General features: G+C 39.8%; 1 protein-coding gene across 3 annotated transcripts in view; it reads left to right on the top strand.

Moving 5' to 3' along the window:
- Positions 1-21,997, top strand: part of NYAP2 (neuronal tyrosine-phosphorylated phosphoinositide-3-kinase adaptor 2) — a 136,787-nt gene extending 114,790 nt beyond the window's left edge. For 2 of the 3 annotated variants that reach the window (XM_026854626.1, XM_026854629.1), the window contains exon 6: positions 17,907-21,997. In XM_026854626.1, coding sequence (XP_026710427.1) covers positions 17,907-18,134 — 228 coding nt within the window. In that variant the 3' untranslated portion in view covers positions 18,135-21,997. The remainder of the gene's footprint in view (positions 1-17,906) is intronic. The other variant, XM_026854627.1, reaches the window with a different exon arrangement.
- The last annotated feature ends 676 nt before the right edge of the window (positions 21,998-22,673 follow it).

Below are 22,673 nucleotides of genomic sequence, written 5' to 3'. Positions count from 1 at the left end.
CATTTATACCTTTTGTTCCCGGCAGCGGCGGCGCTGCCCTTCTGCCGGTGACAAAGCCCTGCGCCCCTGGGGGAAGGGTAAGGCCTGCTCAGCTCCTGGAGGATCTTCACCCGAGTTTTCTCGGACATCAGTTGTTTATTTCAAGCGGAGCGGTTTCGGTGGGTTGGGCGTTTCTAGCCATCAGGCTTTCTCTTTCCCCGACGGCTGGACTCGGAAGCGCTGCCTCGGACAGCTGCCAGAACCTTGTGCCGAGGCGGCTGAGCCCCGTCCCTCGGAGGTGCTGCAGGCCCGCAGGAGCGCTCTGAGCTCCCGCCGCCGCCAGCCCCGCGCCGCACGGGCAGGGGGGGCTTGCACCGGCCGCACCTCTTAAATCTCAGAGTCTTCCACAGAACGCCTTAGGTAACGTTTTGCTTAAGACTCGATATTTCGGTGCTTTCCAAAATGCAACTAAAACACGCTCGTTTTACCGTGAAAACAATTTATAGCGTTAAAACTGATGCGAGACCTTATTTTCAGGGCAATTATTATTTAATTTTGTACTCTAGCTGAAGAAGCCCAAACATGTAGTTCCATTTTAAAACAAAAAAAGTGATGGAAGGCAAATACAACAAAGGAAAGGCTGACTATACATTTAGCTGCTCTCCACAGGCGTTCTTAGAGCAATACCCTCTAAGTGCAGTATAAGCCCACTGTAAGAAATTTACAAAACTTTAAATAATTTAGAGCTGGATTTTGACAAGTACTGAGCACTCTTCAGCGATGCAGATAAGTATTTGTCTCGTGCCTAATTTCATAACTCAGGGGAGGACTCCTCACCCTGCTCTAACGTGGGTCAACTAAATATCACAAGCCCAGCTCTTAATGTCTCTGGCCTTACTTGCGCATACAAAGCCTATTGTAGTCCTTGTGTGCCTTGTAAGCATTGTGTTTGCCCTGTAATTAATGAATGCAAGAAGGGTGAATTGTTAGTTATGGCTATAATTATTTTTCAAGGTACCTAGACAAAGTATTTCCCCAATTAATTGACGTTATCATGCTTTAGTTGGCAAATGTGCATTGAAAGCGAATAGGCTCTGTGCTACTCTGTGAGCATAAACAAAGCATCTGTGCTCTTTTATTATTCTCAGCTTAAAGTTACCATTTTCCCCAGCGGTAGTGTACAAGAGTTCAAAGCAGTCAGTAAACACCCTGCAGTTGTTGGGCGTTGTATCAGGGCTGAGTTCCTGACTGCTGCATTTAATGAATTCTGCTGCTAAAAAATGAGCAGCTATAAATCAAGATCCGCTGTTCTGTATCTGATCACAGCAGTCTTTTTTTAACTTCCATCATATGAAAGAAATACAGCCATTGCAGGTAGATGGAGAACTCTGTAACTGAAGTACTCTTTCATCCAGTTTGGATACTAAGGAAATGGTAACACCAAAAATAAGTGTGCTGGTAAGAGAATTTGTATCTGCTCTATAGCATAAACGCCTGTCATCACTCAGTACTGTAAATCTTTGCTAGATGCACTCCTTGATGAAGCACAATCTGAAACTAGGATCAAACTCTAGTGATTCTGCTTTTGTAGTTTCAGTAGTGCAGAAGGATTTGCAATGAAAGAACCAACTTCTGCCATACTTGCTCTCTGGGCCAAAGGGAAAAAAGATCCCCCTGGGCTGCTGGTTGAAGATCTCAGGGGAGATGCAGTTCTGAATTCCTATTCAAAAGGGATATTTACCTACTGTGCTAATTGCCACTTTGTTATGACTTTCTCTGTCCCTCTTTTTTCCTCTAATTTTCAAAAGTTTTGAAAGTCTGTTGTGTATTTTGGATGTAGAATAGCAAAACATATGAGACAATTCATGGGATGGTGGCAATCATTTTCTTCTCCCTGTGTGTAAATACCAAGTGTTCCCCTTCAGCCAGTGCAATGCCTCTGAGATCTCTGCCTCTGTGCTCTTGGAGCCAAGATTATGGTTGGTCTTTTTGATACTTGATCTTTTTCTTCATTCAAAATGTATGTCCACAGCATGGAAACAGTCCCATCCCTCTCACTCTGTAATCAGAGTCCAATGGGGTTTTGGTCTGGACTTTCTGTACACTATTTATTGCTTTGGATGGTAGCTTCTATTTTTGCCTGTGAAGTTATTCCCTTAAAGGGTCTTAATTACTCCTTATGTTTAACCATCACCTTTAGTAAGGCTTGGGATAGTCACTGGATCCAAAACCTGCTTAATGTTGCCCACTAGGATTGACCACAATAACATTTGCATTGGTGTCTAAGAGTCATAGTCATAAATAAGGTCCTTGTGTTGGTAGACAATGTGTGTAGAACAAAGCCTGTCCTTATCCCAAGGATTTGTAAGATTAGTGTAATAGATGAGAAAGTAGGCAGTTGCACATGGGAGTAGACTGGGAAGTATGTGACTGTCATGAATTGCCTAAGCTTCAATTTATGTGAAATTAGAAAGTGCAAAGACTATTTGAGGTGCAGTATACTATATGCCACTAATACAGTTAAATGCATTTGAATGTCTAAAACCAGAAAAGCAGGTAAATTTTCCTAGGAACATTTTACAAATGATGTCTGTCTCTCAAATGTCCCTCTCATAGAGAAGTCCTGCTCCTCCAGTGGAGAAGTCTTTAGTGTCTATGTAGGTGAAAACAAATGAATTCAGACATAGACTGAATTTTGTGGATGTTGGTTTTGCAAATAGCTGGGAGGAGGAAACTCCTCTGGGTCCCACCTGGGAGGATGGAGAGGCATGGAAGAACCCACGGTAGGGTACAGAGAGAAATCCTGGCACAGGCTCTTCACCGATGGGACATAGGCCAACTTGTATGGTAAGATGATGTATGGATTTGGCCAGCTTGTGGCCTGAGTTTACTTGAAAATCAGAGCCATGGAATTTTGCCTTCTTGTTCAGGGTGAATGTTCACAAGTCAGTTATCACACTGCCTGCCACCACTTACAGAGAAGTGCGGGGGCATGAGCTGTGCCCTGAAGTGTCACACAGCCTCCTAGGGAGTTTGCACTACAAAAAATCTGTGAGAATTTGGATTTCCAAGGATGCTTTTGGGCCTTTCCAAAGTGCAGCAGAGCCCCGTGCCCACAAGAGGGAGTGGTTGGATTACTTTACACAGTTCCTTTTTTTTTTTTTTTTTTTCCTGCAGGGACAAGTATCTTGCACACACGAAGGCAAAATTCTGTCCTCAGTCCAGCTAAATATGCTGTCAACAGTTTGGATGAGAGTAACAACAAGAATGTTAATGCTTTAGGGAAGGCTCCACATTGCATTGTGTTGAGTTTTAGCTTGAATCTGGTCTTACATAATCAGTGCATGGTTCCAGAGCAGTGCAAATTGTTTCTAAATATACAAACGGTAAATAAAGAATGCTTATTAAAAAAGAAAGAAAGAAAGAAAAGAAAATTCAAATCTTGAAGTGGATGGAATTGCCACATCCATCATCCCTCACCTCCAAGGCACGCCTGACTGACTGGCATTAGAAGCAAGTGTGTCAAAGCTGTCTTCTGTTGGCAGACAGCCCTGCTATTGCTGTCCCAACATCTTTTCTTCAGCATTCAGCTGGGCTGGTCATGCAGCAGAAGCAGGTCACTGCATTGCTGGGTCCTGCTTTGCCAGGACTCTGATCTCAGAGCCTGGGGGAGTGCATGCTTGGTGGCCCTCACACCTCTGGAGGTGGCGGGGGAAGCTAGGCAGAGGTGGATCTGGGCACACGCTGCTGTGGCGGTCGGTCCCAAGGCCCAAGCGTGGCTCTGGTGGCTCTCCTCTGTACTGCTCATTCGTGTGGGATTTAGGCACAAAGAGGGCATGTTGGAGAGAAGCAGTGATGGGTGAAAGCAGGTCAGCTGAGCAGTAGTGCCACAGAAACGAGGTATCAGAGATGGGAACAGAGTGACCAGTCTCTGACCACCAGACGTAGAGTCTGTCTCCATACCTTTCCTCACCCTCAAGTGCTGGCTTGGCTGCTGCTATTTCAGCTGTGATGGAAGAGAGTGGGAGGAAGAATATTCTATTCCCTTACTCTGATCTCTTCTTGTTCTTGCATGGGCTTTGTAAGCTTGCCAGCAGAGTAGAGAAAGAGGCTTGTTCCCTCACAGAAGTTGTTGAAACTCTTCAAATACAGCAGTATTCTGACAAAGAATGAAATACAGCACTTACGAGGGTTTTCACTTCCTGCTCAAGACTTTTTTACTGTTTTTACCTAGTTATTTCTCAGATTGGGAGTTGCAGTTTCTTTTAAAAGGCATAGGACAGGCATGGGAAGATCTCATCTGTGTGGTCTGTGGTTTCAGGGGGTTGTTATGTGTTGCCTGGTTTTGATAGAGTTGGGATGGTGTGTTTCAGTACTTTGAAAAATAGTCTTAGCTCAACAGAGACATTTATGGGGACTGATGCTACAGCTGATGTAGCACAATGTAGGTGGTTGTTCCCTGGAAGGTGATTTACCCTCTGCCCCTGGAAGTTGGTGAGAAGTTGGTGAGGACTGTGCCTCTGGGACCTGAGGGCTCAGACATGGGGCAATAGCCAAGCATGGCCTTTGCACTCAGACCTTTCATTTGAGAGTCAGACTTGCACACAGGGATGTAGAATGTAATATGACATACATAGAAAATAATAACTAATATTTTCAATAAAAGATTTATGCAGGTCAGTGAGGTGGGGAGATACACGCCTTTAAATTCTTACGGTGTCATTGAACAGATGTTCCTAAGCTATAACTCTTGCAGCTTTTAAGACACTGAATCAGTGAGATCACTGTCCTGTCCCGCCTACAACAAGAAACTAAACATTATTTGGAAGTTTTTAATCTCATTTTCAGCTGCTTTTGCAGAATTGTTCATGGTTCTACTAAAAATAAGTAAAAACTTACAGTAACACCAAACAAATAAATAACATAATTTATGTGAAATCATTTCAGTCCGAACATCAGTATTTGGTAGCATTCCTTCCTCTTCAGGGAGTCTCTCTTTAAGGCGTTTCTCATAAATTTACTTATTCTCTTCCAAAACTTGTAAATTCACTTCAAAACTTGTTCTGAGACTTCTGTGTGCAAACAATTAGTTTAGTCACATTAAGAAGGATGCAGTACCAGAACAATAACAATTGCTAAGTTTATTTCAAATGGTCTTGCAACCACTATTGAAGACATTGTGCCTTGGTTAAAAAAATATTTAAAAAAACCCCAGAAGCATGCAATTTCCTTCCCCCGCCCCCCTTTTCTGTGTGTATTTATGTTTAACTCAGGGCAAGAATTTTATAATATTCTTAAAGGAAAATCTAGAAATAAAAATGGCATGAATTCATGAAAGCATGAGTTTATATATACACATTCTCTGTAAAAGAACAAAACATTCTGTATTCTAGGTAGAACAACGTTATTTGTCTGCTCATATGCATTTCAGTTGTCTCCATGCACTCCCACCTGTCTTACCTTCTTTGTATATGAACTGAATGTATTGTACCATGTTTCTGTTTGAACTGTGTGTGCCTGATGCATAAAACACGACACAGAGCAGCAAGGTTTTCCCCACCGTCTGCATTAAGTCACAAACCTCCCAAGCTCTGTTCTCATGGTTGTCACCATTTCACCAGAATCTTTCGGTGTTTGTATAGCCTTATACAGTATATTGCACTTACTGTACCTGTATAGTATCTTGTCTGTATACTGTATGCACATAAATATGTATATTCACTCATGTATGTATGTATAGTATGTTTATTTATCTATGTATATGTATGTGTGTTTGTTCATAGTCTGTCACTAGAAATGTGTGGCTATTCATATACATTATGTGTATGCCAATTATAAAAAAGTATGAATGCCAGCACCCACTTTTGATAACCTACTTTTATTCTCATTTTGTCATGTTAAACAATGAAAATAAAAATGTCATGTATTTTAAATGAGAACTTTAAAAGATTATTATTTTTACTAATTTTAAGGTTTCCACTTCTTCAGGAAAACTATTTGAACAGATCCAAAATTGCAAAGATATTTGTGTTTCTCTTGACAGTTTTCTGTGGTTGCAAAATGTTTGGTAACAGCCCATACTGCATAGTTTTGGTTCTCTGTATCTTATGCTGGTCAAGTGCTCCTAGGTTTAGAAATGTCCTTAACCAGCTGGACTCCTGTGCTGCAGATCCCAACTCTATTCCCATGAGGGACTTGCAATACATCTAGGGGGTGACCCCTGTCTATAACATCTTGCACATATAAATGCTGGATATAGAAGGGCCTTAGGGTGGAAAGAAAAGTTTCCAGTACAGGTGAGCCTTGGAAATGGGTGAAAATGCCATACTTTATGAATCAATTTTATGTGAACGTTACAGACAGTATTTGTCAGACCTCTTAGTCTTTGCAGTCCACAGTAACATATAATTGTCAATTGATTAGTCATTTATTAAAACAGCTAACAATCACTTATTAGCCCTTGTAAAATTATTCTCAATCACCACACAGCTGTATGTAGGCTCAGTTATCTGGCCTTGAGGCAGCAAAGCACTGGCTCATCTTAAATAGCAAAATATCCCTGTAACTCAAGGGGATGACTGATACATATTTTTCTGTTGAGCATGTGTTTAACTTATACACTGAATTGGATCTTCAGTGATAATCACATGTGTTTCTCTGTGAGACCTGGGAGTCATAAATTTGCTTCCTTTACAGTTAATTTTATCACTGTATTAGCCTGTCCAGCTGGACCTACCTCAGTGCATAGTAAGTTACTGCAGCAGAGTGGCAGCAGCTACTTAGAAAAATCTCAGAAGACAGATCTTTATGCAGGAAATCCTAAAGAACTTGTAGGATGATAGAGCCACTGCTAGTAAGAGCCTTCACCCCAACTAAAATTTTGAAATAGAAGATCCTTTTAATTTTTAAATTTAAAGTTATAGGGTTAAATTCCGACCTCACTCACGTCAACAGCAAATTCCCATTTCACTCATAAGCTATAACTGGATGTCCAAGGAATGCTTTTCCTCAACAAAAAATAGGATGGGGAAGAGACACATTCCACTAATGGAGCTTGGTGTTTATGGGCCAGTGGCCTGATCTTAAGCCTTTACAAGTCAGTGATAATTAGTGGACTCTTGGGTCTGGTTGGCCCATCTCTTTTTTTACAGTCTGGAAAAACACGTTTACTATCTGGGGTTTATAATCACAATTGTATAATTCACAATAGAAGAGAATAAAAATGAGAAAAGCCAATAGCAATATGCATTTTTAAAATTAATATTGGTCAGATCATGGTTCTTGCTTGATTTCTGCACCAAACTTTAAAACACAAACATAATCAGAGAAAACCAACACACTTTTGCTGGTTGATAATTTCTTTGCTTATGTTACATCTGATATGTGTATATAGGTTAACATGAAGCTGAATGTTTTGTTTGCCATGCACTGTTGTTAGCCATTCCTTTTAAGAGGGATATTTAGATTTCCTCTGTGTTATGGAGATCTGAACTTGAATTCAACCCATGCTGCTGTTGTAGACTAGATCTGGTTTGCCTGGTCCCTCCATGCGTGGAAGCCTGCGAGCAAAGCAGAGCAGTGCTGGTGGTGTAGTGTGTTGTGGTCTCCTCAGGGAGTGAGTGCTGACTCAGTGTCACATGCTGTATCAGCCAGTGCCCTCCTTTTAGAGACAGTTTTAAACAGGAAAATAGAAACAAGGTACAGGGAACTGCTGCTCCCAATGAATACCATTTTCTAAAGCATGAGGATGCCAGTCTTCATTTCTTGCCGGTATCTCAGCTAATCTGTGTGTCAGGAAATCATGTCTATATTAGATTTGGGTACTATATTGCTTAGCAATTTCTGATACAAATGAAATTTCATGAACGTGCTGTGAGGGTAGAGCAGATGTGGTACCTCACACTACAGAATATTTTAAATTATTTTTTTTTTTAAATTTTAAAATTATTCTTGTGGCCATTTTCTTAAAAATGCTAGATAAAGACTTAGGGGCTGTGCTGGCCAACTGGTGTGGTGATGTTCTTCAGCTGTCACAGCAATAAAGGTTAGTTAAATCTTGAGATCTCATATTGACTTCAACGGGAAGAGTGCTGAAGCTTGTGTACATGTTTTCAGCTTGGAAAAAATGAGGTCCAATAAAGTGGGGAAACTAATGGAATTTGTGGTTTCCCCACATGTTACATTTTTGTAGCTTTAGGATTGGCCTCAAAGTCCACTCTCTCATAGTTCTTAGTTCTTCCAAAGTCTGGGTCTTGTTTTCTGTCATTTTCATTCTTCCAAATTAAATTTCTGGGTCCTTCTTGGCCTCTGGTGGGTGACCAGAAGTAATATCTAGAGCATGCACCCTGCTGCCTTCAGCCCCATCGTACATGAGAGCTTTTGCAGTCTGCAGGGATTGGATCTGGACGAGGAAAGGATTTTGCCCACCAGTAGCTCTCACTGCTCCATGCCACCTCTTAACACAAAGAGGAATGTTCTGTTCATCTCTATGAGGTTTAGAGCCTGGCGGTTTTTCAAAACTACCATGACTTAGAGTAAGAAACACTAATTACAGCCCATTGCATGATCAGTGTGACCCACGTACTCCACATGGCATCAGTTGCATGGTGGAGGGGATGACTTTTCCTTTGAACATCCAGCCCAGCACCACCAGTCAGGGTGCCAGGAGGAGCTGGGTTCAGTACTTATGAAGCAGCTCGAGCTCCTTCATATGCTGCCAATATCTCTTTTTCAGATGGAGTGTCGTGGGCTTCAGATCCTCTATATCCCCGACTCAGTCCTAGGCAGGGCCAGCTGTAATGCTCATTGAGGTCACTGCCTCAAATTATCCTGCTGTTTTAAGGCTGGTTCATGAGCCATTCAGGCACACATGCGATGGAGCAGCAACCTCCAGTGAGAGGAAGAGGGGAGACAAGGCTAGTAACCTCTCAAGGAAATCTAGGACATTAGAGTGTTAACCTGCAGGTGCTGTACTGCAAAATGCAGTTAGCATGAGATCTCAGTAGCACTGAACTCTAGCAAAGTATTCTGTCCTTTGTCCCTACTGTGACTGACCTAATACAATATTGAATTTTCCTTTCTATTTTACAGTGAATGACAGGATGTATCATGACGGGTTGCGAGTTCTGCATTTATTGCTTAGCAAAGGCATAGACTAAGCTTTGATTTTTAATGAGTGATCTCAATAGGAATGCACTTTGTGATGATCCACTGCATAAATGAGATGCATGAGACAGCTTACACAATATCTCTGAGTTACTTTACAGGCTCTTATTTTATACATACTAACATTTACAGAATGTGTTAACTAACAGTAGATCAAGCAGTACATTTCAGACAGTTGTTTGGGGTTAAAAAAACAAAACAAAACAAACCTTAGATGAGAAGAATACATGTTTCCAAATGAGATAATAATGCAAGGTCAGGAAGATCTATAGCTAGACTGATTGCCAGTATAAAAATGGAAAGCAGGACAGTGAATTTATCATTTAAAGTTTGCTTTATTGATAGCCTCAGCAATAATCCAAGGGTTACCGGAAAACTTGAGGCATAGGAGTATGCACAGGGCTGGTTCTGTATAAAGTAACTGTGACATTTAGTAATTGGAAGCAATGAATCATGAAACTGGAGGTCTGGAATCAGAGATGCTGAAGGTTTACTAACCATTTGCTAATTTAATTTTAGGATAAGTATTAATTGCTCATAATCTTGAATCTTCTGGAGTTCCTGGAGTTCCAAAGATTCTTGACAGTTGTTTTTAAGTGGTGGATTAGTCAGGCAGTAGAACGCAAGACGATATAATAAGTCCTTTAGTGAGTCCTGTGTTTGAAAAAAGGTGTCCAGAGTTTTCTTATGATACTGCATCATATAATTACATTAAGTGGTAGAACAGTTTTTACAGGGACTCTAGTTTTTGGGGTTTTTTTTCTGCAGTAGTACCATTTGTAAGAAAACATATTTCCAGAAGTTTAGAAATTTAGACTAATGTAAATCAAAACATTAAGCACAGCAATTTAAACGTTACAGTAGTCCTAAAATCTGGGGGCTTTCATACAGTTTCATAAGTTGAAATAGCAGTTATCAGTGAATTCATACAGGGGCAGGTTACAAAGTGCTCCTGCTCACTCAGTTATTTTCTCAAAATTAAGACTAGTGTGCTGGGGGAATTCTTTCCCAAGTGCTTAGAGGGAAAATAGTGATGTTACTCATGTCCCTTAAAAAGAAGAATTTGTGAAAGGCCAGAAAGGGTAGTTTGTGTAGCACTTAGCACCATGTGTGTGCTTGTGCTGCGAGTATGTGAATGCACAGGATTATTCTAATGTGGTTACTCGCATCATAGGACACCTTCTAGAAAACACTTCAAACACTTCTAGAGAAGAATTTGCGGTTACATTGTCCAGTGTCCCTGGGAAGTGTTACCATGCACAATGAATTGCATGGAGAGTGTCTGCTTTCACAGCTCATCTTGCACATCCTGAGTATTCCTGAACATGCTGTTACTTTAATCACCTTTGTGTTAATAATCATCTGTTGTTTTGAGTTTAGCAGTAACAGGATTACAGGTTAGCAGTACAGAGCTATATGAACGACTACTATCTTGAGACAAATTACACTGTCTTTCATGTTAACATCATTCCAAAGAACTGACTGCAGATTTAGCCTGTAGCTCTACTCTCACTGACTTTTGCAGCCACTGGAACTAAGAGTCTTCAACTGCACTGAAATGGTTATAGCTAACAGTTAGCAAAAGAAGTCTTGTCCAACATAATATTCCAAGTGCTCTTCTGAAGTCTTTTTAAATCATTTGATGGTTTTTTTTTACAATTTGTTTGAACAAACTGTAGTCAAATTGTTAGTTAGACCCATGGAGTCAGTACATTCCTGTTGGCTTCAAATGGGTGAGTGTCTCACTGCTCAGATTTTCTGAAACCTGATTCTGGCTGAACTCCTGCCTTGGACAACTCCCCTTTTGTGAACATGTGCTAAGAGGACCTCCACGTCAAGCTAAGAGTATCAGATAGCAGTTTGTGAAGTAATGGCTGCTACTTAACATAGCCCTCCACCACTTGCACCCATGGCATACTACCTTCTAGGAGTGGGATTTCACACCCTCCCGAGCGGAAATGCCTTACCTGGTCAGATGGCTGGGACTCACCTGCACCAGAGAAAGTGCCATCAAGACTTTCAGTGGGAAAGAGAGTTTGGAAACTCCTGTCTGAGAGCAGGCAAGAGGGAGGGAGTACCTTTTCCTCCTGGAGGATGGTAAGTGGCTTTCAGAAAGCCTTTCTTCATTTACTGTAGCCTGCCAAAATAAACCAGCACGCTTGGCTCTGTTGAATGATGTGTAGCACTGCACACAGATTGCACTGTTAGAGATTGCTTTGTTTACAGATCCAGAAGATATTTCTAATAATCTCCTCCAAATGTTGCTGATATTTTTTATTTAATTATATTTTTTATTGGTTTAAGATCGCTTTGCTATAGCCTCCCATTAGTTCTTGGGCTTTCATTTTACTTGTGATATGCAGTTGTCACAAAGAAAAGGGTATTTGTACATGACATCCATGATCATGTATGTGTGATGTGGTTTTCCACATCCTTCCTGTAAATGAAGAGTCAGCCCCTCTGCCCATCCAGCTGGAGAGGGAGACACTCACAAGGGCCAGAAGAGAACAGCATCTTCATCAGCCCCACAACCTCTGCAATTTCAGCACAGTAAGTGGGAAGCTGTAGTACTAGAAAAAAATTATTGCAGTACTACTGATTCATGGGGTGATCTTATTGCCCAAAGCTTCTGATTTCACCTCAAACAAACCAGCAGCATTAAAAACAGGCAAACAAAGAACTTGCCAGCCAAGATGTCATGAGGAGAAACAACTGAATGGGATATGGTTTTATCTAAAGCCCTCAGGTAAACTGTAGTGGAAAATATTTTTTTAGGTCATTAAAAGTTCATACAGCACAAAACCCCACACACTTATATAAGTGTCCAGAGCATGAAATATCAGGTGGTTAATTCAAATGTTACAAAAGCTTCCTCAAAAATGAATGACAACTGGCAGCATTTTCTAACTTTGTGTAATAGAGCTGCCTACAATATTAAAAATACTTCTTCTCCCTCATGGCATTTTTAGCAGCACATTTTTTCGCAGGCATTCTATGTGTAAAATCATAGTGCACCTTTCAGTGTTAGGTTTCCTGAAATGCCTCTCAGCTCTGGGAATTAGCATGACTTCATCCTGTGGCCTGACTTTGGAGGAGCAGAATCGCTCCCAGCACTTGCCTCGGCGCAGGCAGGAGTGCAAGGCACCTGCCTGCCCAGTGTGCAGGGCTTGTGATTAAAGTTACATGGGGCTTGATTTGAGACAAGAAGATGTGAGCAGGACTTATGTAGCACATATGTCGTTTTACTGAGAGAGCATTATCTATCTGTTTATGTAGCTATTTATGTCACACATGAGCAAGTAAAATTTATCCACCTAAGAAAGAGTCCCAGCCCTGGTGCTGGGGATTCTTTATATTTTAAGTCCTGCTCCCAGATTTTTCTTTTCAAACCCCTCATGTTTTCCATTTGGAAAGATGATGCTACATGGTATAATTTGGTTTGTATATACCTTATATGTACTGCCATATTTTTTTCAGTAGCATACATGTGTTCAGTAACTTACTGAGATGTGCTTGTGCACTGTACTGATGCACTTTGCCTGGTGCTCCTTATGGTGAGAGTCCAGTTCCTGAAGGGCCAGAAAGTCTTGCCTCATATTGTGAATAGTCACCAACAAAAAGATACAAGATGTTTGCTACACAGCTAGCAGGTGTGCAAAGTTGTATCCATTAGTAGCTGCTTAATTGTACTATTGGAGAATTTTTTCTTCTATTTTTTTCCATCTGTAACTATTACTCTCTTTGCCAAACCAAGCTATCTTGCTTAGTTAAAAACATGGAAATAACTTTGTTCATTCATATTTCTTTTTCTTGCTTTAAACACCCATATTTTGAGCACTTTTGTGAATCTGCTGGTGCCAGCTGCCATGGTGGAACTGTGCTGGCATCATTCTGCAGGCATCGGTGGGGGTGCCTGGGGCCAGGGCAGAGCCCATGCCAGGGCAATAGAAAACAGAAATAGTCTGCTGTGACACCAGGGAGTTCCTGTCAGCATGAGTCATTGTCTGTTCCCCAAAGCTTGCTTTGAGTTTTCCCTGGGTTTATGAGATTTTCTCAGTAAATTCTGATGTGGCAGAGAGCTACAGCATGTACTGACCTCTGGCTTCTGTCCTCTGAAAGTGATTGAACTGTAGATGTTCTGGCCATCAAACCTCTACTCCAAGACAGTTCTGTGATCTAGCTCAGGGTTATCTAATTTAAGCACTACATATATTTGCAAACCATTGTGAGTGCTATTTATCTTTCTGGAATAATTAAAAATTTCATTCCTGTGAGGTAAGAAGAAATGAAGACAGGCCCACTGCTAGTGGAGGCACCTACACACAAAAATATACTGGTTTCATTTTGCAGAAAAAGGAACTAGTTTGGTTCTCAGATCTTTGTAAAGCATTAAAACACTCACCAGAAATGATCTTTTCTTACTTAGAAAGGTTTTCTTAGACAAAACATTTTGCATTGTTTTGAGGATGTTGTTTTTTCCTTAGTTGAAAGATGGTTTTGTAATATTACTTCTTGTTCCATGGCACTGCCAACATAAAACCTGAGGTTATGTAACAGATCTTAATAAAATTCACTTCCAATGTTTTGGAAATAAAAATACCAGAAAAAATAAGGGCATGGTAAAAGTACAGTAGTAAAAGTTAAGTGGCAATATAGACTGGTTTCTCCTAAGGCCTTCAAGAAACCTGGTGATTAATACTATACACAAGAATTCAGTTTTGTACAGTGGAAGAAGATTCTCACTTTTTGTAGTTGATGTTCAAGTCTGGAACAAGCATTTGCTTTAAAGATTTTTGGAAAAAGCTAGAGAATAATGAATAATCAAAGGTTTAGTATGTTTCCCAAGAACTCATGAGACATCCTCATTTGCACTTGCACTCAAGTCACGTCCAGGTGAGAGCATTTATGTAACCACTCTACATTCCTATATGGTTCCTACATACCAATTTATCATGCAGCTTTTACAGTCTGCCTAGGAGCAAGGATTTGAGCCTACCTCCAACACCTCCTAGGTGAATATCCAGACTTCCAGGCCTTTGGTGTCTTCCTTCACTCTCTTGCTCTGTCTGATTTTGGAAAAAAAAAAAAAAAAAAGTGTCTTAGACCCTGGATAATTTAATGAGTAAAAATTCCATCAGAACAAGAATTGATGTACAATCAGCAGATTTCATAATTCAAAGAAGATTATGGTGACATAGTACCTGATACACATCCTGGAGTCTCCAGGAGATCCCTCCATACAGTCCTAACATTAGCTGCTGGCTCACTCTTCCCTCTTCAGTAAGAACAGTCTTTGGGCCAAGACTGCTTGGTCAAAACCAGCTTTGCTTCTCCTGTGCTGTGTCTCGTTGGCTGTTACCTCCAGTGCTGATGTGTTTTGTGCCTGTCTGCCTGCATCCACATCTGCAGCCAAGCTCTGACATGCTGCAGGGTGTGTACCATTCCTCATGTGCTATGGGATCTTTCAGGAACAGGAGAGCTGTATGGCTGTATAATGTTATGAATGCTCTTCTTTTTTTCCATAACTTAAGTTGTAACATCATTATTTTCTGCGACTCTTACACTGAAAAAATCCCTTGTTATGATATATCAGGGATATTAACAGCCTGGTGCCTGACCAGAGGTGGAGGCTGAAGCCAGAAAGAAGGGAGGATGTGAAAAAAAATGAGTACTGGAACTAAGCATGAGTGCTGTCAGTTCAATCACAGGAAGGATTAGGCCCATGTCTGCAGTGTTAAACACATTAGCTTTAAGCACCTTAGTAGCCCTACTACTATGATTAAACAGCTGGGTTGAGTGCTGGCTTGTGCTGGCTTATGGGCCTTAGCACCTGCAGTTTGTCTAGGACACACTGAAAGTTTAGTTAATGCTCTTTGGGATTTTGTATTAGCAACATAGTTGCTGACATATCTGTAATTCATTGATCTACAGACTGGTTATTTCCTCATATCTCTGTCTTGCAACTTCAAGACACATGCACACTTATTCAGTACATTTTTTATTTTGTTTTGTTGCACATTAACACTAGAACTGGGCAAAACTATCAGATAAAACACTTCAACGTTTGTTCTCACTTTTAAGCTTTTTTTTCCCAAGTCTTTCAACATCATATGTGTTCACTTAGTCTATTTTAGCAAATGACTTTGCACATACCAGTTCTGCACGTTCATGCTGCACATACCATTACCTGAATGCAGTTACAGGATTGGAATGTACCATGTGGACAGTACATCTAAGAAGATGCTGGTGTGAAGGACTTAGCCATCAAACAAAAATAACATTAAAAAAAAATCACAAGTAGTCTTGAAAATCTGTGTCTGGGAAAGCGGAAAACCTCAAATTCTTCATAATAAATGATTCACTAACTGCAACACAATATGGTGGCCAGCATAAAAAAGGATTTTGGAGCTGCCTACACAGGTTTATTTTAGGGGCTGTTTTGCAGGGGGTGGCAAAGTGTGTGTAACTGATACATTCTGCAACACCATTTCTATCTTTGGGAAGTTGCAACTGGTATTTTAGAGCTTAGCATGTCAAAATCCTGCTTCAGTCCTCTTGAATCCGGTGAAGGAGATCAGCTACCAGAGGAGACTGTGTTGCAGCGGCACTGCATGTAGTACAGTGGCAAGAGTGGGGGTGATGTGGATGTAACACCTTCAGAGTGGCTATCATACGTGCTGCGGATGGTGCTTGTGGTGCCTGGTGACTGGAGCATACAGAGTACCATAAGGATTTGGTATCAGCATGTGCTCCATTTACTTACATGATGGGTTATAAAAGAGAAGGTATTTTCCGATGCCTAGAAGAGGAAACCTGCACTCAAGCACCGTTCTCATCAAATCCAGCCGAGAAGCTGGTGTGCAGCTATGTACCGTGAATATTTTGTGTAATGAATTGTGTGCAGACTGTGCCCCTGTCCTGCCCCACGTAGGAGGACCCAGCTAAAATGAAGACTACTGCGTAAGTACTAACCCGTCACTGATGAGTAGAGTGGCAGGAAATCTGACTCAGGTAGAGCCTCGTCCAAAGACCTGTGAAGTCGAGCCGGGGGGCAGGGAGGAGTATCTCCGGTTCAGTCGGTGAGTTTTGGACCTGAAATGGAAAATAAGTATTCAGTTAGGAAGAGCAGGCACAGCAGGCTTCCAGAAGACTTTTAGGTCAGTCATTCAGGAGGACACATTGAGATATATTACCTGTGTAATTCAAAATTCATAAGAATATTCAAGAAAAATATTCATCTTGTGTTTTAAACTTGTTCTACACAAAGTACTATCTAATGTATAAGGTAAGCATGGGGTTTTTTCAGTGTAAAGAAAGGCAATTCTATCTGAAATTCTTTTATGTCACTCCTTAAAAACTTTTTTTACAAATATTTGAAAAAATATGTACATTTCTGTATTCTCTTTATTTTTCTGTTTGAGTGCATAGTTTATTATTACTTTCTCTGGTAGGCTTGCTCACATTTATTCCTTTTGCTTTGTTTTCTGCTATGAATCTGAACATTATCTGTTTACCAATAAATGCTAAATATGGTTCAAGCTGACCACAAAAACTACTGAGATAAATGGAAGTTTCTACAGTGGCTTGTAAGAAGACCAGTCCCCAGTCGTAGGAACCTGGTGTATGCCCACACTTGGCACTCTGAGATTTGTGAACAAAAGATGTATGCATTATTAATGTACCGAAATACTCAATAATAAACATAGATTTCCTTCATGAATCATAAAACACTGCCAAAGTACTCTACATGTGCATTTTCATGACAAGATCAGAGATGTACTTGGACAGCCCCTGCAAATGTATGGCATGTGTTTACTCACACACAAATCCTTAATTTATGACCAGTGTGGAAAATAAATGTTGGGAGACTCAAGACATCACTTCAGATTTGCAAAGTAAGTGTTGAGAGGAAGTTTTCTGCTTTGCAGGTATACAGTGTGTCATCCAAATACAATGAGCCCTTCCAGGATAGTTTAGTATCAGCGATTTTGGTTCCAATCAAAAGCCTTTGAACACACACACATTTTCAACCATGTGAGCACCCCACTGAACTCAAATGAAGCCACATTCTCAGGCTTCAGAGGGGCTGTGACATGTACTTACAACTAAACATATGCTAACCTCATTTTTTGGATCAGGATCATGTTTTCAAATATTCTACATTCATGAAAACATGGAGTTTCTAAACTCAGTGCCTTCCAGTTAATGAAACATCACAGAATAAGATAGGTTAATCCATATAATTTACATGGAGTTCATTAAATCATTTAAAAAAAAATTAAACACAGAGTTATATTTAGCTTGATACTCTGATGTGTTAACACCATGCTTTTAATGAGACAGATTGGATTTGGAAAGCAATATAAAACATGGGTTTCAGTGTATTGAATTTTTTATTTCCACAACTTAAGGACGTAGTTAAGATCCATGTGCTTTTTTTAAGATCTATTCCATCATTTAAAATCCAACCAGTGCTAGTTTGACTAAAACATTTTTCTTTATTAGCTTTCAGTGCTCTGGGGACATTGAAAAGGAGTCATTCTGTTAGCATTTTTGTTCCTTAAAGTAGTAGTTAGAAGACTGACAGTTTCTGTTGTTGGCATAGAGATTTTTTTGTTTATCAAATTAGAGTGTTTCAAATAAGAGTAATGTTAATCTTGGGAAGAAACAACATATTCAGTCTATGACCAAATAGTTATTTGTATGCTTTTTTTCTTCTTTTCTTTTTCCTTCTTTTCTTTCTTTCTTTCTCTCTGCCATAGGTGACGTGTATGCAGTGGTTGCAAGGGGACCATACAATGCTTGATATGATTGAGAAAAAGCGTTGCCTCTGCAAAGAAATAAAAGCTCGACAGAAATCAGAAAAAGGACTCTGCAAACAGGACAGCATGCCTATTTTGCCGAGTTGGAAAAAGAATACCGGGACCAAGAAATACAGCCCTCCTCCTTATTCCAAACAACAAACTGTTTTCTGGGACACTGCAATTTGACAGGCGTGTGGAGGATGCCCTCTCCACTGTGTTGCACCGTGCACAGGTAGCCTGCTTTCTTAATAAGGCAAAGGCTCTAACGTAAGACTTAACCTGCAGGTGGTGAACTTCTAGGAAAAAACCACACTGATACAGTGCTCACCTGTCAATCAAGAGAGAGATTTAAGTTTGCGACTGGATTAACGCATACATATTTATCCAGGATTTTTTTGGATCCAGAAGATATCAAAATGTAAATATTTCACCAATATATTGAAAACATCCAAACTAATACACTGTTTAAATATATATATATATATAAATTCAAAAATTTATGAAGAATTTTACTATATAATGTTACTGTTATACTGTTTTATTACCTATTTTCTATGTGGCATTCTAATGTTTCCCCACAACGCCGTGACCATTTTATTTCTCTTACCTGCCTAGATTTGGCCTCTGTAGAAAAACATGTGGTTGTACGTTTTGTTGAACAGGACAACGTACAAAACAACTCGGTGCTAGGGCTGTAGACGTTACTGAGAGTTGTACTCGTTAGATGTCCTTAGGTTTTTTTGGGGGGGACGGGGGGGCGGGGGGACTGGGCAAAGGAGAGAGTTCTCGTGGGAAACAGCAAAACTGCAAGTAGTGCACAGAAAAGTGCTTAATGTGGATGCCCAAGTTGCATTTAAGGTATGAATTGTTCTGCATCAGTTTTCCCATAAAGTTAATCAGATACATTGCCCTTGGCTTTCTACAAATCAGTTACTGAAATTATTTGGCCAAGAAACTAAATTTTCTGCAGAAGAGTCTGCAATAGAAACTCTTCTTTCATTATATTCAGCTGACTAGCAGAGACCATGGTTCACTGTGACTAAGCATTGTACAGCCTGGTGACGGAGAGACCCAGTCACTCAGCAGGTTAAGGCAGTGGCGCTGCAGCCGCAGTTCCTGTCCACATTTGTCTTTGGTCCAGAAATTAAAGGCGACAAAATCTGTTTACGTGTTTATTATTTTTATATCCAGCAACACATCCTTACTTTACTCTGTGTTAGATTTCCTTGTGTTATTTAGAAAGGCTGGAGTTCAGACCCCTTGAAAGCCAATAGGGAAATCCCTCTTGATTTCATGCGGTTTTGAAGTAGAGGCCCATGTAACATGTTCTCCCGGGTACGCTGTTTCTTCTTCCCGGCTGCTTCTGTAATTGGCTTGCAATCCTGTATTATATTACACCCATTTTAACAGAATATTATGTCATGACCAAAGAATTATGACCTCCTGGTTTTAACAGGAGAAAGAGATGGCTTATACTGATTATGAGGGTGAAATCCATGCGGTGAAATATCTTCCAAAAGGATCTGTTGAGAACGAGGGAAACTTGTACTGCTGTGGAGTAGGGAAAAAAAGATCTATGGCATATATTTTGTATATTTAAATTTCTATCTATGTGTCTGAAGTTTGGTAGCACAAAAGTCCCTCTTTAAAACAATCATTTTAATATTATATTCGCTGAGAAGAAAAGGTGTGTTGTTTGAAACTTCTTGTTGTATTGGCTTTTCTTTAAAATTATATTGACAGCATTGCCACAGCTGTAATTGCTGATCAAAAAAACCAAAAATAACAAATTTTAGAAGGTTTTTGTAATCTATATTGCTAAAGTTTGAGTTTGAGTAATGCTTTATCAGTAGTAGTTTCTTTTCAGCCTCTGAAATAAAGTTTTAAAATATTTTATAACTAATTAACTAATGTATATTTTGATGTCCAAACTGAGATTTCTGTAAAAGATAAAGTGTGTGTTTATATGTGTGTATGTATATTAGCATTACTGTATATGTATATATGCATATGTGTACACACATATATATGTATATATGCATGTATCTCTATATATTTACTCATAGATGTGTGCATACGTATATACCCACATACATTAAATATTGATGTGTGTTATGAATATACAGTGGCTGGAATGAGTACGCAATTGAAATGCAGGTTTAAAGAGCCCCTCACAGCCGAAATGCAGAAGACATGAAAAAACCCAGAGGCTGTGAAGGAATCTTTGAGTACATGTTACATCCAAAAGACACCAACTGTATATTCTGCTTATTCTCTTTTTTTTAAAGAAAGAAAATGGCAGAAGAAAAACTCCAGAGATCTCGCAAAGTTCCAGAATCTGCTGGAAAGAAGACGACTTGTTGGTTGTGAGAAATCTGTTGAGATAACAGGTTCATTATTCAGAAGATGTTTATGCTTTGTCTTCCTTGTTATGTGACAAGAGAAGAACTTTTCATAACCATGTGTGAAATACTTAGCTCAACCCTTTCCCCCAACTGCACCAAGTCACCAGACAAAATGAAAACCGACATTCTGTCAGTCTTGATATTCCTGCTCTGCACTGGTCTCTTCCTGGAGCAATTACTTTAAAAACCCTACTACCGAAGCATCGATTTTGCAGTCCAGACCTGTGGGTACGCACGGGCGCTGCAGTGCCAGGCCCTTTGGGGGAAGGCAAACATTAATGTAAACAGTTACGTGTTTAATAGTGTTTGTTCATATTGTGTCCTTTTCATATCGATACATAATAGGAATAATGATCAGGGAATTGAAGCATTCTTGTCCTAAGCAGACTTGCTTGTACACTTAGCCCAGCATAAAACCACTGCTTGTTTTCCTTTTATTGCTCGACACTGTTTATGTTGTCCTTCCTAAGTAACTGCCCATGTGCTTCCAGACCTCCATTGTATCCCATGGAAACAATGGCTTTTTGTTTTAAAGTGCGACAGTACATGAAAAAGTAAAATATAACTTAGCACTTACCTTCAAAGCACTTTAGAAATGTGAACTAAACCTCACGCTTGCAAGAATCATTTCACAGAGGAGGGAAGTGAGGCTCAGGTGGAGTAGTTTCCAAAGGTCACGGGCAGGGCCAGAGCATGACATATGCCACTGTCCTGTCCCGTGACTGCTGGCCCACCCCATCGCTCGAGTAAAAGGCACATGGTACTGCCTGACGAGAGCGTGCCATCAAAACGCTGTTAAACATTTTCTACATACCTATTGTCTCAGCAGTTTCTGTGTCACAGGGTGAATGGCAGTGCTTAGTTACACACGGTCATTAAAGCTGTAGTCTGTATAAATATGCAATCTGTATATACATACAGATCACATATATACACACACTTACGAAGACTGTATATATGAAACTGTTTGGTATGCACTTATTTTGCTTTAAACTCCTAAAGTTAAACATTATAGTGTAGCAATTTGTGTAAAGTGCACTGTGATTTCAAGAAAGCACAGTCAAGTCACAGGTCTTGTTATTCTTGCACTAAAAATGTGTTTACGTATATTAGCCAATGTATGTCTACTTTATTGCTCCTTTTGACAAATTAAAGCAAATGGTATAAAATGGTATGGGGTTTTTTGGTTTGGGTTGTTTATTTTTAAGTGGACAATGGCACTATGTTTTTAAATGACAGGGTTTTTAAATAAAATTAAATCATTCTGTGTTCATTTCAATGTAATACATTTACCAATATCTTGAAACTGAATGTCATGTTGCTTTTTTTCATATTTCATTAGAAATTGTCAGGTATGTGCCTGAGATTGTGTAGGAGTAAGGAGTAGCTAGAGGCTAACTGTAATCATATATTATTAGCCGTTTCTATATACACAGTATAAATACATATTAATTTTCTTTTCATTTTTGTACTTGATTTTTTTAGGTAAGATGTAATTAAATGTACTTTGATACTTTTGAAGTAATAAGATGTTGTTTGAAGATCAATTCTGCTTTCTTTAGTGCATTGACAATATTTTACAATAATTTAGTGCTTATTTATTTGTGCTCCGGTGTAATTATAATAAAAAGCAATAGTTTAAAATATTTGGCTCTTCATTTTCATTTGATGGTTTCAGCTTAGAGGTGGGTTATTCACTGGGGATAAGCCAGAGATTCCTGGGAAAAAAAGTCAAGTCATAGATGTATATTTATAACATTCCCTAGGCACATTTTTAATCGCATCATTTGTTGGAGGAAATTAATGAATTGCTTTAATAGGTTAATATTTGCAAGTCATGCCTGGTTGCATCTAATGCCTTGCGTGCCATCCTCAACTAAATCCTTAGGATAAGAGTTCTCTGAAGAGCAGACAGAAATTTTTCTATAAGCACCTTTCACAGTTTGGGATGGAAGATGCTCACTTCAAAGACACCCCTTCAAAGATCTCCATTTGCAGAATATCCATGAAAGGGAGAGGGACCCATCATGCTCTCCATAAAGCTCTAAAAAAATCCGCTTAAAAGTCAGTATAATCTTTGGTGTTTCCAGTCAGAAGCTTTACTCCCATCAGGATGTAAACCTGAGTCTTACAGAGGAATTCCAGAGGGGGAGGAGGGGAATAGGAGAGGGGCTGTGGGGGAAGAAAAGGATCTGCACGACCTTGCAAATAATACTGATATTCCAGTTCTCAATTTTTAATACTTCTTGGGTTTTGTTGAATTTTTGTAGCCTGGATTGTGTGACTGGGAGAAACTCCACTCTAATTTTTTTAAGAAGAC

Source organism: Athene cunicularia (assembly GCF_003259725.1).
Source record: "Athene cunicularia isolate RWA chromosome 9 unlocalized genomic scaffold, athCun1 chr9_part1, whole genome shotgun sequence".
In the NCBI taxonomy this organism is placed as follows: Eukaryota; Metazoa; Chordata; class Aves; order Strigiformes; family Strigidae; genus Athene; species Athene cunicularia.
The sequence above is the reverse complement of the archived record's forward strand: the minus strand, read 5'-3'. Positions and strand labels throughout refer to the sequence as shown.